The sequence below is a fragment of the Suricata suricatta genome, chromosome 9, assembly GCF_006229205.1.
Source record: "Suricata suricatta isolate VVHF042 chromosome 9, meerkat_22Aug2017_6uvM2_HiC, whole genome shotgun sequence".
In the NCBI taxonomy this organism is placed as follows: domain Eukaryota; kingdom Metazoa; phylum Chordata; class Mammalia; order Carnivora; family Herpestidae; genus Suricata; species Suricata suricatta.
In genome coordinates, this window is record NC_043708.1 from 112842808 (window position 1) to 112857393 (window position 14586).

The 14586-nt window shown below is 37.7% G+C and overlaps 1 protein-coding gene across 3 annotated transcripts in view; it reads left to right on the plus strand.

The window, feature by feature from the left end:
* SCAPER (S-phase cyclin A associated protein in the ER) overlaps positions 1-14586 on the plus strand; it is a 515685-nt gene that overhangs the window by 427704 nt on the left and 73395 nt on the right. For all 3 annotated transcript variants that reach the window (XM_029951067.1, XM_029951068.1, XM_029951069.1), the window contains one exon: positions 13205-13437. In XM_029951067.1, the coding sequence (XP_029806927.1) occupies positions 13205-13437 (233 nt within the window). The remainder of the gene's footprint in view (positions 1-13204; positions 13438-14586) is intronic.

Genomic DNA, 14586 nt, shown 5'->3' on the forward strand with positions numbered 1-14586 from the left:
ACTGCCTCTTTAGCAGGTGGTGCTGGGAGAACTGGACAGCAACATGCAGAAGAATGAAACTAGACCACTTTCTTACACCAAACACAAAAATAAACTCAAAATGGCTGAAGGACCTGAATGTGAGACAGGAAACTACAGCCACTTTTTAAAAAAAATTTTAATGCTTATTTTTTAGAAACCCCATGAACAGGGGAGGGGCAAAGAAGAGGGATACAGAGGATCCAAAGCATGCTTTGCACTGACAGCAGAGAGCACAGTGTGGGGCCTGAACTTAAGAACCATGAGATCATGACCTGAACTGAAGCCGGAAGCTTAACCAACTGGGCCACCCAGGTGCCCCAACACTACACATTCACTTTCTACTCACTGTACTTTGACTTTTTCTTCCATTCTATTTAAGGTGCTTTTACCAAGATCACCAGTGACTTCCAAGTTAAAAATCTCCCCTCTTTTGGTTTATATAAATCCTCCTCTGGACTTTCCTCCCAGTGAGCCATTTTGCCAAGGTTGATGTTTCCCAGAAGTCCTTTTTGAGTTTTTCTTTTCTTCCCCTTAAGATGTACAATTTTCATGGACAATTTTGTGTTTATGGCTTCAACTATTATCCATACACTGGTCATCCCAAATCAGCATCTCCATACCCAGTACCCAAAATGTAGCATGTCTAAAACTAGGCCTGTCCTCCTCCTTTTCCTGTATTCCCTATCCTGGTAAATAACTCCTTCCTTCCCATTCCCCAAATACGCAATTTAATCAGATTATTCTCCATTCCCCATCACCTCTCATTTGTAGCAGTATAGTAGCCTCCTTTTTGCTTTTAATTTTAAGACTTCTATAACAGCCTCCTCTTTCTGAAATGAATCCTTCACTGGCTAACCTGTCATCATCTAGATTAAGTGCAAAATTTCTTAATGACACATACTTGGCCTTTGTGATCTGACAGTCTTATTTCCCAATACTCTGGCTACACCCAGAAACCTGCAGCTCCCTGAATATACACACACACTGATTCCTTCTTTCATGCTGCTTCTTTGTGTGCACTCTGCTGCCCCACACCACCACCACCCCACCAAGCTAGGCTCTTGCCCTGAGACTCAACCAATGAGTTATCTCCTCTGGGCAATGTTCCTTGAGCCAGTCCTCACAGTACTAGTTTATTTCTGGTGTTGCTGTGCTTATAACATAAAATACCATTAAGGTATGCTTACCAATGAACTCTTTTTTTTTTTTAATAAGTTTATTTTTGAGAGAGAGAAAGAGCACATGCGAGCAGGGGAGAAGTAGAGAGGGAGGGAGAGAGAGAATCCCAAGGACACTCAATCTCAGGAACCATAAGATCATGACTTGAGCCAAAATCAAGAGTCAGAGAAATTAAGAGTCAGACACTCAACCGACTAAGGCACCCAGACACCCCACCAATGAACTCTTGAGAGTAGAGCTATGTCTTTATTTTCACCCATTGAGCTTGTCACAGAACCTAGGACATAGTATTTGAAAAATATTTGATAAGTGAATGAAAGAAATTGTTGTAAGCTAATGTGTCTTGTGGGTCAGAGATTATACTGTCATTTCAAATATAGGTGCAATGTGGATGATACTCATGTCTTTTCTAATGTGAATTCATCTACTTCATGGTCCACATATAAGTACTTACTTACACTGAACAAGTTCCTCCAGAATGTTAATCTCCTTTCTATAAAGTGGATAACATGGCTCAGTGATTATCCATAACACATCTCTCCTCACATTTCTACTTAAACCTTTATGAAGTGATGAAACCAAAATTCCTCTCTCATTTCTCTATATGCAAAATGTAGAAATATCTATGAGAAAATAATATATAAGTGTATTTTCCTGAAGTTCTACCTTTAAAACCTTCACAGGTACTTTGCAGCTTTTGCTGAAAGCATTGCCTTTTGAATAGCTGTTACAAAGGGAAACAATGTTTAAATGATTCACATGTAGCCTAATCCTGGTCACTGGTCTTAGTACCTTGAAAGTGGTAATAAAAATTCCCTCACACTTGTGCTTTCTCATTTCCAAGCACTTTCTCCTGTCATCTTGATTAACCCTCACTACAGTGTAGTAAAGTGATTGGTTAAAGGCTCAGGCTCTGTAGGGGAACTGCCTGGATTGAGGACCTTACTCTGTTATATTTAACCTCTCTAAACCCTGGATTTCTTTTCTGAAAATAGGAACAGCAGTGCTGCTCTGTGGGAGTATTGTGTGGGATACGTGTGATGATCTGGGTGAAGTCGTTCGCGCAGTGTCTCACATTGTTAACCGATCGCTAATTGTCAGCTGTTCTTAACCACGGCTGCCTCTTTCACCACTGCTATTGCTACTACAAGAAAAGTCCCTGTGAGAGACAGTGCGCAAATAGTAAAAGTTTGACTTCTTCCTTGCCAATTTGGATGCCTTTGTATTTAATCTTATTGTCTGATGGCTGTGGCTAGGACTTCCAGTACTATGTTAAATAACAGTGGTGAAAATGGACATCTCTGTCGTTTTCCTGATCATGGAGGAAAAGCTCTCAGTTTTTCCCCGTTGAAGATTATTTTAGTTGTAGATTTTCCATATATGGCCTTTGTTATATTGAGGTATGTTGAGATATTCTCTCTAAACTTACTTTGTTGAGGGTTTTTATTATAAGTTGATATGTGTGAAATGCTTTTTCTGTATCTCTTGAAATGGTCATATGTTTCTTATCCTTTTATTAATGTGGTGTATCACATTTTGGGGGAATACTGAACCACCCTTTCAACCCAGAATAAATCCCATTTGATCATGGTGAATGATTCTTTTAATGTATTATTGGATTCAGTTTGCTAGTATTTTCTTGGGAATTTTTGCACCCATGTTCATCAGGGATATTGGCCTGTAGTTCTCTTCTTTAGTGGAGTCTTTGTCTGGTTTTGGTGTCAGGGAAATGCTGGCTGCATAGAGTGAATTTAGAAGTTTTCATCCCTTTTCTATTTTTGGAATAGTTTGAGAAAATAGGTATTAACTCCTCTTTAAATATTTGGTAGAATTTGCCTGTGAAGCCATCTAGCCCTGGACTTCTGTTTTGGGGGAGTTGTCTTTATCCATTTCTTACAGATTGTCCAATTTGGTAGCATATGGTTTTTCATAATATTCTCTTATACTTGTTTGTATCTCTGTGGTGTTGGTTGCTATTTTTCCTCTCCCTTTTGTGATTTTATTTATTTGGGTCATTTTTCTTTTCTTTTTGATAAGCCTAGCTAAAGGTAAATCAATGTTACTGGTTTTTTCAAAGAACTAGCTCCTAATTTCATTGATCTGTTCTATTATGGTTTTTAGTTTCTCTTTTACCTATTTCTGCTCTACTTTTTATTATTTACTTCCTTTTTCTGGCTTTAGGTTTCATTAGTTCTTTTTCTAGCTCCTTCAGATGTAAGATTAGGTTGTTTATTTGAATTTTTTCTTGGTTCTTGAGGTAGGCCTGTATTTCTAAACAATCTCCTATTGGTTCTTAGTGAACTTGTCATATTCTGACCATTGTGAACAAACACATTGTACAACTTAAAAATACGTAAACCCAACTTCACAGTACTAAAAATTAGTTGGATAGAATTACCACTGATTACCCAGTTAATTTTCTCTCTCTTGGAATCACGTTACAGAAGGATGGATTTGTACTACTAAGAAAACCATCTTTCTGTATTGCAAAAAAGAATGTAGAAAGTTTTTGAAATTACTTTGATAGTGTGAGGTAGTGGCAGGGGTGGGGGGAGAAGAATGTGAATTTACCTTTTAAAAGTGACAATGACTTTTAATCTAATTTTGCTAAAACACTTTGCCTCAGGGCTTTGTCCTATAAATATTGGATTTCTCTTTGGAGTAAGGTTAGAGAAGACACACAGTACTTATTCCAACCTTGATGGTTTCTTAATCCTCAGAAATTTCTTCCTCTGAACCATGATTTCCTTAAATAGAAAATGAAAAAATTTGATTCTGAAATTTTTTCTAGATCTAAAACTATATGAACTATCTGTAGATTTTAAAAAGGTAAAATATCTTTTGAGAAGAAGGGGAAATTTTGTAGTAAGAATATATACATGAAATCAACTTGTAATTTGCTACTGTAAGATAATGACCACACCAGTGAATGCTGAAGAAACCAAGGAAATGCCTTTCACCCATTGGAGGAAAATTGTGGTTTTAGATTTCTGCCTCAGGAGTGACAGATTCAGAAAAGCCAAAAGCTACAGAGCTCTGTTTTTTCCCAGGCCAGGTCAGGCACATACCAGCAGGTGAGAGTTATAAGCATTGGTGCATGCTGGGAAGGTAACCTTCCCCTGCCCTTCACAGACCACCCACCCCAGGATGGAATGTGTTCCAGACTCAGGTAAGCCAGGTGTGCAAAAGATCAGGGCATTGAGAAGGGGGGAGGGGGGCATGTTGCTAGCACACCCTTCCTAAAGGACAGGCTCCTCAACTTGCAATGTGCCCTTGGACCACAACTGTGCTGGAAGAAAGTTAAACTCCAGTGTTGGTCTATAAACATGGCTCAGAGCTCTAGGTGTACCTTTCATCTACTAAGCGTCCCTAAGAGCAGGCTGCTAATGCACTGTTTTACCTCTGGCAAGTAACAGCGGTATCCGACTCAACAAAAGACAGCCATATAGAGTAGTGCTCTGAGTACATTGTCCTTTACAATTGTAGGTACCTTCTCCTGCAAGTTTCTTTTTATCAAATCTCATTCTGAAGACTAGAAAGAAACTTTTTGTCTCACTGAAAATAAGCCCCTCCTTACCTTAATTTAGGCAGTTTTGAAGTTCTTTCCTAGATGAAACATTGGTTTCCTATTAAATCATTGCTGTTAAATGAATTAAAAACAGCAAAAGAAAAATCTATATAGAAGGATAAGGAGAATTTTTGTGACCCTTTGAAAAAAATGTCCTGATTAGATACAAAAAAAGACTTCAGCAAAGGTTACAAGCAAAAGAAAACTCTGTTCTCAGCAGTGATCAATACTAAATGAGAAAACACACAAACACAAAATTCTATGGAAAAATATGAGGAACTGAATTGAATGTCAGGCTCACTTAGACTGTTGGAAAATAGGAAATTATGGAGAGAAAGTAAAAGATTGTTTAGTACAGTGAGGGCCTTTTGACCTAGGTCTGAAGTCCCAGAATTCACTGCAGTAGACCTCACAAGGGAAGCTTGGCTCCCGCAGGCCATGAGCGTTCTTCATATAACTGCCAGGTTGTTAGGGAAGTTTTTCCATTTGTATTTACTTTATGAAGAAACTGCCAAATGGTGTTTCTAAAATTAAGTAGAAAGCCTGTGAAATAGAAAATAAAAAGTTATCAGCTCTGGACAGAGAATATAGGCATATTGTAAAAATATATCTGATATACTCTACACTGAGCTTATTTTCTTGGGGCTGATGGAAGAAGTGACATTTGATGCTCAAACCACACTGACAGTTTCTGAATAATGAGATTAGTATATTTCACCCAGAATTATCCCAACAACCCTTAAATATAATGTATTCTTGCCCTTTGGCCAAGAATAAAGCACTTAAGGAATTCTTTTATTTATTTATTTATTTTTTTTTCATGGAAGAGACATCAGAAAGACATTGTTTGGCCCATGGTCAATTTTCACTTCCCTCCACCAGAGAAAAAGTGTCTACTGAATCCTCAGTAAAAGAGATAACCCAATGTGAGGAAGTCAGGGCACATGAGCTGTAAAGTCTACTAAACTCAGTTCAAGTCCCAGACCTTCCTTTAACTAGTTGTGAAACTTGGGAACGTCCTTCATATCTCTGAAGTTGAACTCTTAATCTCTAAAAATTAAATGTGATGGTGTAGGGAAAATGCTTAAGCATTTCTGGCTTAGTAGAAAAACCTCATGGATGTTAGTCTATGTCCTTACTGCTCTTCCCCTCTCCCAGTGAGTATGGCTCACAATGTAGCCTTTTTTTTTTTTAAGTATCTTTAGGTTATCATTTTGAGCTTAAGCAGTTATACTGATATGTATTAAATGATAATTTCAGGAAATAAAGATGAATGAATCTAACTAATAAAGACAATGGAGTCTCACGTTATAATGCCTTTTCGCACTCCCACTTGTTAGTGTCACATTTTGCTACTGCCTGCCTCTAAAATAGTCACCACTTTTCTCTTTTATATTGTTTTTTCTGTCCTTTTATAAACCATGAAAATCAGTCTATAGGGGCTAAATGACCATAAGGTGAGCAGAGCATCACGCTGATCCCTTGACCATGTATGTAGTAGATATTCAAATGTTAGATAAGCAAGTGATTAAATAAATGTCCTTAATTTTGGTATCTCAGGGATTTTTAAATTTTTTATTAATTCTCAAACTATATTCTTCAAAGATGCAATCAGTGGATAAAGTACTTCTAATTAAGTGAAAGATCACTGAATATACATGCATAGTATATTTGAAATACTCAATGATGAAAATCAGTACAAGGTTTTTTAAAAGAAAGGATTGTGAAATTTTGTGATGATGAAGAACCCTGACATTACCCAGAAATGTAGGAGAAATACATTTCTTTTACATTTTCTTTAAAAGAAAAAGAAGGTTGTGTGTTTAGTGGATTTATTGAGTTAATTTTAAAATGTGGCCAGTTTAACTAACAGACAGATGAAATGATGCTCGACGTCACTCATCATCAGGGAAATACAAATCAAAACTACAGTGAGATACCACCTCACACCCATCAGAGTGGCTAAAATCAACAACTCAGGCAACAACGGATGTTGGCAATGATGCGGAGAAAGAGGACCTCTTTTGTACTGCTGGTGGGAATGCAAACTGGTACAGCCGCTCTGGAAAACAGTGTGGAGGTTCCTCAAAAAAATTAAAAGTAGAACTACCCTATGACCCAGCAATTGCATTACTAGATATTTATCCAAGGGATAACAGGTGTGCTGTTTCAAAGGGACACATGCACCCCAAAGTGTATAGCAGCACTATTGATAATAGCCAAAGTATGAAAAGAGCCCAAATGTCCAACAACAGATGAGTGGATAAAGATGTGGTGTATATATACAATGGAGTATTACTCAGCAATCAAAAAGAATTAAATCTTACCATTTACAATTACATGGATGAAACTAGAGGGTGTCGTGGCAAGAAAAATTCATCAGAGAAAAACAAATATCATATGACTTCACTCATATGAGGACTTTACAATACAAAACAGATGAACATAAGGGAAGGAAAGCAAAACAGGGAGGAGGAAAAAAACATAAAAGACTCTTAAATGTGGAGAACAAACAGAGGGTTACTGGAGGGGTTGTAGGAGCGGGAATGGGCTACATGGGTAAGAGGCATTAAGGAATCTCCTCTTAAAATCATTGTTCAATTTCTTTCATAACTCTTCTATAGCTTTCAGCATACAAGTCTTTTACATCTTTGGTTAGATTTATTCCTAGGTATTTTATGGTTTTTTGTGCAATTGTGAATGGGATTAGTTTTTTGATTTCTCTTTCTGTTGCTTCATTTTTGTTGTATAAGAATGCTACTGATTTCTGTACATTGATTTTGTACCCTGCAACATGACTGAATTCATTGATCAGTTCTAGAAGGCTTCTGGTGGAGTTGATTGGGTTTTCCATATAGAGTATCATGTCGTCTGCAAAAAGGGAAAGTTTGACTTCTTCTTTGCCAATTCTGATGCCTTTTATTTCCTTTTGTTGTCTGATTGCTGATGCTAGGACTTCCAACACTATGTTAAACAACAGTGGTGAGAGTGGACATCCCTGTCGTGTCCCTGATTGCAGGGGGAAAGCTCTCAGTTTTTCCCCATTGAGGATGAAATTAGCTGTGGGCTTTTCATAAATGGCTTTTATGATGTTTAAGTAAGTTCCTTCTATCCCGACTTTCTCGAGGATTTTTATTAAGAAGGGATGTTGTATTTTGTCAAATGCTTTTTCTGCATCTACCGACAGAATCATATGGTTTTTTCTTTTCTTTTGTTAATGTGATGTATCACATTGATGGATTTGCGAATATTGAACCAGCCCTGTAACCCAGGAATGAATCCCACTTGATCATAATGGTTAATTCTTTTTATATGCTGTTGAATTTGATTTGCTGCTTGGGATTTACCCAAAGGATACAGAAATGCTGATGCATAGGGGCCTATGCACCCCAATGTTCATAGCAGCATTTTCTACAATAGCCAAATTGGAAAGAGCCTAAATGTCCATCACCTGATGAATGGATAAAGAAAACGTGGTACATATACACAATGGAGTACTATATGGCAATGAGAAAGAATGAAATCTGGCCATTTGTAGCAAAATGGATGGACCTCGAGGGTATTATGCTAAGTGAAATAAGTCAGGCGGAGAAGGACAGATACCATATGTTTGCACTCATAGGTCTAAAAGGAGAAGCCTAACAGAGGGCCATAAGGAGGGGAAGGGGGAAAGAGAGTTGGGGAGAGAGAGGGACACAAACCATGAGAGACTATTTAATACTGAAAACGAACCGAGGGCTGAAGACAGGGGGGGAGAGGGGAAGGGGGAATGGTCAAGGAGGAGGGACTTGTGGGGAAAAGCACTGGGTGTTATATGGAAACCAATTTAACAATAAACTATAAAAAAATCATTGTTGCGCTATATGCTAACTTGGATGCAAATTTAAAACTTTTTAATTAAAATAAAATAAAATGTGACCAATTGGAAAGTACAAGTTACATTTTCTCTTCCTAGGGAGCCCCTCTAATAGTGTAGAGATATAGGCCTGAACCCTCAAAAACAAAGAGAATAGGAAGAAAAGGAAAGCAAATATGTTTTAATCTGAAAAGCAGATATTTAAAAGACAACTGCCTAAAAGCTAAATTAATGGAAGAAAAATCCCAGAAGAAAATTTGTGCCACAGAACTCCAGAAGTTTCAAGAATTAGAGTCACCAAGTATCTCAGAAAATGAGGGTACAAGTAGGGCTGGAAAGAAGGTAATTGGTTGAAAGTCTAAATAAGAGGCAGTTAAGATGTCCTAGATTTCATCTGCCATATGTACAGCCAAGAGACACTCCCCTCAATTGTGGCAGAAACAAGAGTTTGAACCTAAGTTTCTCCAGGTATGAGGACACCGTATACATCCACAGAAGTCCTATAAAAACAAAATGATTAAGTGAAAATCTATTCCTTAAATAGTGAGACACTCGAATTCCTTCTTCCATGAATCTCTGCAAAACTGGGCCTGCCATGTTATATACTCCAGGCTTGGAAGATACAGGATTTTATTCTTCTGAAAGTAATTCTCCCAGGAGAATAGACCTATATATACTAATAGCTGGGATTTCTCAGTGGAAAAGCTGGGTCTCTGTTTAGTCATCTAAATTGAAGCCCTTCACACAGAGTGTGTACCCATCTTGTGATTGGATCAAGATTGTGATAAACTAATCTATCTATGAATCAGTCTTGAGTATGAACAGAAAGTCCCACATTACCGATATTATGGAAGGCTCACAACCTAAAGAGAAAGAACTCACAGGAAACAGAGACCATGTAGGAAATAAAGGAAAATCTTAAAAAGCTATAACTTCACAGAGATGAGAAATACTTGTATCCATGAAACAAAAAATACTATAAAAACAAAACATACAAGGAGTCAAAAATAGCTCCTGGGAATTAGAAATACAATAGATGAAATGAAAAACTCAGTAGAAGGACTGGAAAATAAAGTTAAGAAAATCACCCAAGAAGTAAGACAAAATGCAAAGAAATGAAAAGCTGAAGAAAATAAAATATAAGAAAACTACAGGCTCAGTTCAGGACCAACATCCAGCAGGGAAAGTGAGTTGGAAGAAATTAGCAAGGAAATAATGCAAGAAATTTCCCCATAAGTGAAACACAGGGTTTTCAAATTGAAAAGAGTACTGAGTTTTTGTACACACACACACACACACACACACACACACACATACATACATACACAAAAGAAGGAAGAAGGAGGAGGAGGAGAAGGAAAAGGAGAAGAAGAAGGAGAACCTATACCAAGACACAGAAAATCAGGAATAAGAAGTTCCTAAAAGTTTCTAGAAAGGACAAAACAGGCCATGTACAAAAATACTAGGAATTTGATTGAACCTCTTAACAACAGTGCATGGAGTAGGAGATAATGGAGCAGTCTTTCAAAACTCTGAAGGAAAAGTAATTGCCACCAAGAATTCCCCATTCAGCCAAACCATCATTCAAGTATAAGGATGAAATAGAGATATATAGAGACTCACTGGTCTCAAAATTTTTCTTTCCATGCACCCTTTTGTAGGAAGCTGTTGGAATATATTCCTCAACAAAATCAGAGAATGGGAAGAAAAAAAAGACATGGAATCCAAGAAATAAGGGAATCTAACCCAGGAAGGAGTGGAAGGAATTCTTAAGATGAAGATGAAGGGCAATCTCAAGAGGAGAGTTGTGTCACCGGCCCACAGAGCAGACAGTCCAGAGTAGTGCAGGGGCGTGGTAGGTTTAGGGGGGTTGTCTCCACTGGGGGAGAGAAAAAGAATGAACAGTTCCTGCTGTGTCTGAATTTGAGAGGAAATTCCACTTTAACCTGAAAGGTTGACGATGAATTAATGACAGATAAATAGAAAATTCAGCATATGAAAAAGTTACGTGAGACCAAAAATTTGTCTAAGAAAGTAAATGTAATCATCATGTGCTAAATAGCTTACCCGTGCATGATATTTGTATAACCATAATGGGAGAAATGATATGCTGTCAGAAATACCGTGGACCAAATATCCTGCTTCTCTTCCTCTTTCCAAGTACACAGTTGGATGACATTTCTTGGCGTCCTTGTGGTTGGCTTGGACTATATGATTAGTTCTAGCCAATAAGGTGTGATCAAAATTGGGAAGTGTTATTTTCAGATAATGCATTTAATGTCAATGCAAGACCTTGCAGAGATCTTTTTTCTTCTCTGCCACTGTGGCCTGTAATGCTCTGTACTATCTGATACACTAGCCACTATTAAAATCAAAAATACAGTCCTAAGATCACACTAACCACATTTCTAGTGCTCAACAGCCACATGTGACTAGTGTAGACATAGAACAGTATAGACTGAAACACTTCCATCACCTTAGAAAGTTCTATTGGTTGTTGTTGCTATAAATGGTACTCTCTTTTTTACTCCAGAGTAAGGACAACAGGATGCAGAACAGAGTCCCAGGTGGCCTGAGACAGACATGTCATTTGAATGAAAAATAAACTGTCTTGTTTGAAGCCACTGAAACTTTTGAGGAGTGTTTCACTGCAGCATAACCCAGCTCATCCTGACTTACGTAGAAATCCTAGGTTCAAACTCAATTCTTCACATACCACCTTGTGCATTAGGACAGGCCAGGTTTTACTAGTCACAATCTAAAGTTTGTGTGACTGTTTTGTAACTACTACAGAGTTTCAAAGAGAGCTTTCATCAGTTAGTTGGAGCACACACTGCAGAAAGGTTCTACTATAATTACTCGGGCTTAGGAAAGGCTCTGTGGTCAGAGAGAACTATGGTCAGCCGTCTCAAACAGGCTATTCTCAGAAAAGTGACTTTCATGGCATGTCTAAATTAACAGCAACAAAAAGGAATGAAGGGAACATTAGCTTGTGTTTATAAAGATCCTCTTTTTTTAATCCAAGTCCTCATTTATTGGATAGAACTCGTGCAGGTGAAGAGTAAGGATAAGCAAAGGCTGGTTGTTACTAAGTAAGTGCATTTGAAGTGTAATAGTTTGTCAAGTGTTTTTCTACTCATCATCTTATTTGAACTTTACAGTAACCCTAGTGGCTAGGCAGATACAGAAACCAAGTATCAGAAATATAAAATTGTTACTTTGAGTCATGTAATCTGCTAGAAGAAAAACTAGATCTTGAATACAGTACCATCTGAATCCATCCAGACCTCCTTTCTTTTCGCCTTTATCTTATTGTCTCTGCCCCTTTCTTGGTAGTAAGGCCTTTAGGAGGCCACTCTTCCTCTCACTGGGAAGAGTGAGCCCTTCACAGACCAAAGGCACAGAGCTTCCAGCCTGGTAATTATATATCCAGCCATTGTACTTCTTTTTTTTTAATGTTTATTTACTAATTTTTTTGAGAGAGAGAAAGAACAGGTGAGAGGGAGAGGAGAGAGAGAGAGAGAGACAGAGAGAGACAGAGAGAGAGAGAGAGAGAGACAGACTCCCAAACGGGCTCCATGCTGTCAGTGCCAAGCCCAACACAGGGCTCAGTCTTACAAACCATGAGATCATGACCTGAGCCGAAATCAAGAGTTGGATACTTAACCCAACTGAGCCACTCAGGCATCCCCAGCCATTGTACTTCTTAAGTCATCCTTTTCTGTGAGAACTGATGTCGTACATGGTGGTATTTACTCATGGTAATAGTAAGAGTAAGAGTAGCAATTGTAGTAACAGATAACATAGGGGCTCACCTATGTGCCAGACATTGTTCTAAGAATTTACACATGTTGATTTACTGCTACAATTACGATTATCCTCATTTCCCAATTGAGGAAATAGAGACATAGAAAGGTTAGGGAACTTGTCTAAGACCATGTAGCTACAGAGTCAGAAACCAAGCCCAGGGTCTGACTTCTAGTCCCAACTTTTAGCCACGTTAGGTCCTGTAAACTATATACAAGGAGAGCTGAATATGATCCTATGTATTAGGCAAAAACTGTTTTGCCATTCCGTAATAAGAAATACAAATTTGAATTTAATAGAGAAATTCAGATTAGATATTTTTATAAATCTCTTTAACAAGAAAAAAATGCTGTCAGTTTACCAATTGGTTCATTTTCTGGGCTCATATGAATTTTTAATATAATGTATTCAATTGAATAAATATTATTTCTTGAGCACTTACTGTTTACCTCGGCATGAATTAAGCAGTTTATGTGGATTAGCTTATTTAATCCTCACTAGAATCCTATGATATAGGCAATGTCGTTGTCCATCTTTTATAAATGAGAATATATTGAAGCTTTGAAGTAGCACCATGCCCAAGGGCGCTCAGTTAGCAAGGACAAAGCTGAGACTTGAACTCAGCTATCTAACTTCAGAACCAACACTTGAACATTTAGCTAGCCACTTATACAATTTCAAAATTATTTATGATTCCAGAAATGTTCCAAATTATCTCTGTCCACTTCTGGTGGTTTTCCTGAAATATAACTATTGTATTTTTTTCCATCTAGGTTTCTGTTCCAGATGAAAATAATGCTATTTTGGGAAGAAATACAAATAAGCAAGTTTTTGAAGGTTTGACAACTGGACTTCTCAAAGTCAGTGCTGTGGTTTTTAGCTGCCTGATTGCCAATCGACCAGATGGAAACAGCCGGCCAGCTACACCAAAAATATCGACACAGGAAATGAAAAACAAACCCTCACAAGGTGATACTTTTAACAGTCGAGTTCAGGACCTCATCAGGTAAAACTGCTAGACTTCTTTAAACTTTCTTCTTTAAAAAAAAAAAAAGTTATATTAAAATAATTTAAATCTCAGGGTCCTTGTGATGGCATTGGTTCTCATGATACCATCCATAAATTCTTGGCAATAAATACACCACATTTTATACCACAGAGAAGGAAAGTTCTGTTAATGAAAAGCAATGCAGTTACAGCTCATCTGTCATTCTTGATATTTGGATATTTGAGATTAGAATATATAGTGCCCAAGATTTTATAACTTTCTTGCTGTCAACTATTCCCAAATCAAGAATTTCTGAGAATTTTCCTATTTCAGGTCATCTCGTGTTTTAAATTTGGTTCAGACTTAAAACATTAATAGCTACCATTTATGGAGCACTCATTATGTGTAAAGTATTATAATATAGTGGAGGCTTTGCAGCCCTGGAAGTGTAGGATTTCTAATTCAGACTTTGTAGGTGGGGAAAGTGCTCAGAGAGTTTAAGTGCTTTGCCTAAGTTTATTTAATAGATACACTTAAAAGTAAGTAGGAGATTTGAGATTGGAACTCAGGTCTTGCTGGACTCCCAAAACCTGTGTGCTTTCAACTACACAAATGTAGCAGTTTCTGACCCCTATTCGAGGTTAACCCTGCTAAGGTCACCTTGTCTCCAGGGAAATTTACTCCTGTTTTGACATCTGAACGCTTTCTCTCATGCATCTTGAATCAAGTAGTACATTTAATTTCCCAGGAGGATTCCATTTGGTGTTAATTACTTACCTGCCCCACCTATCAGCAACTTTTCTGTGGTTAGCACTGATCTCTGGTTTCCAAAATCCATGCAGTTTGTTGCTCTGAAACTTCTGGTGGTTAATAGCAGAAGAGAATGCCTTCTTCATTTGTCTCAAAACAGTTCTTAGTGTCCTCTGGTTTCTTGTAGTGCTTTCTTGGGAACGGTTGTTTCATTCAGTATCTTTCTGACTTTGACTATTTTGTTCACATAGCCCTTCCATCTGCTTGCCCTCTTTACCCAACCACATTTATTTCTAGAAAGTACTAGGTCCTTTGGGTCCACAACCATTTATCTTACCACACTTCACTTTTATCCTCCCTGCCTTTCTCTCATTTGCTTGACCCCATTCAATTTCTCCATCTCCTTTGGTCACTGTA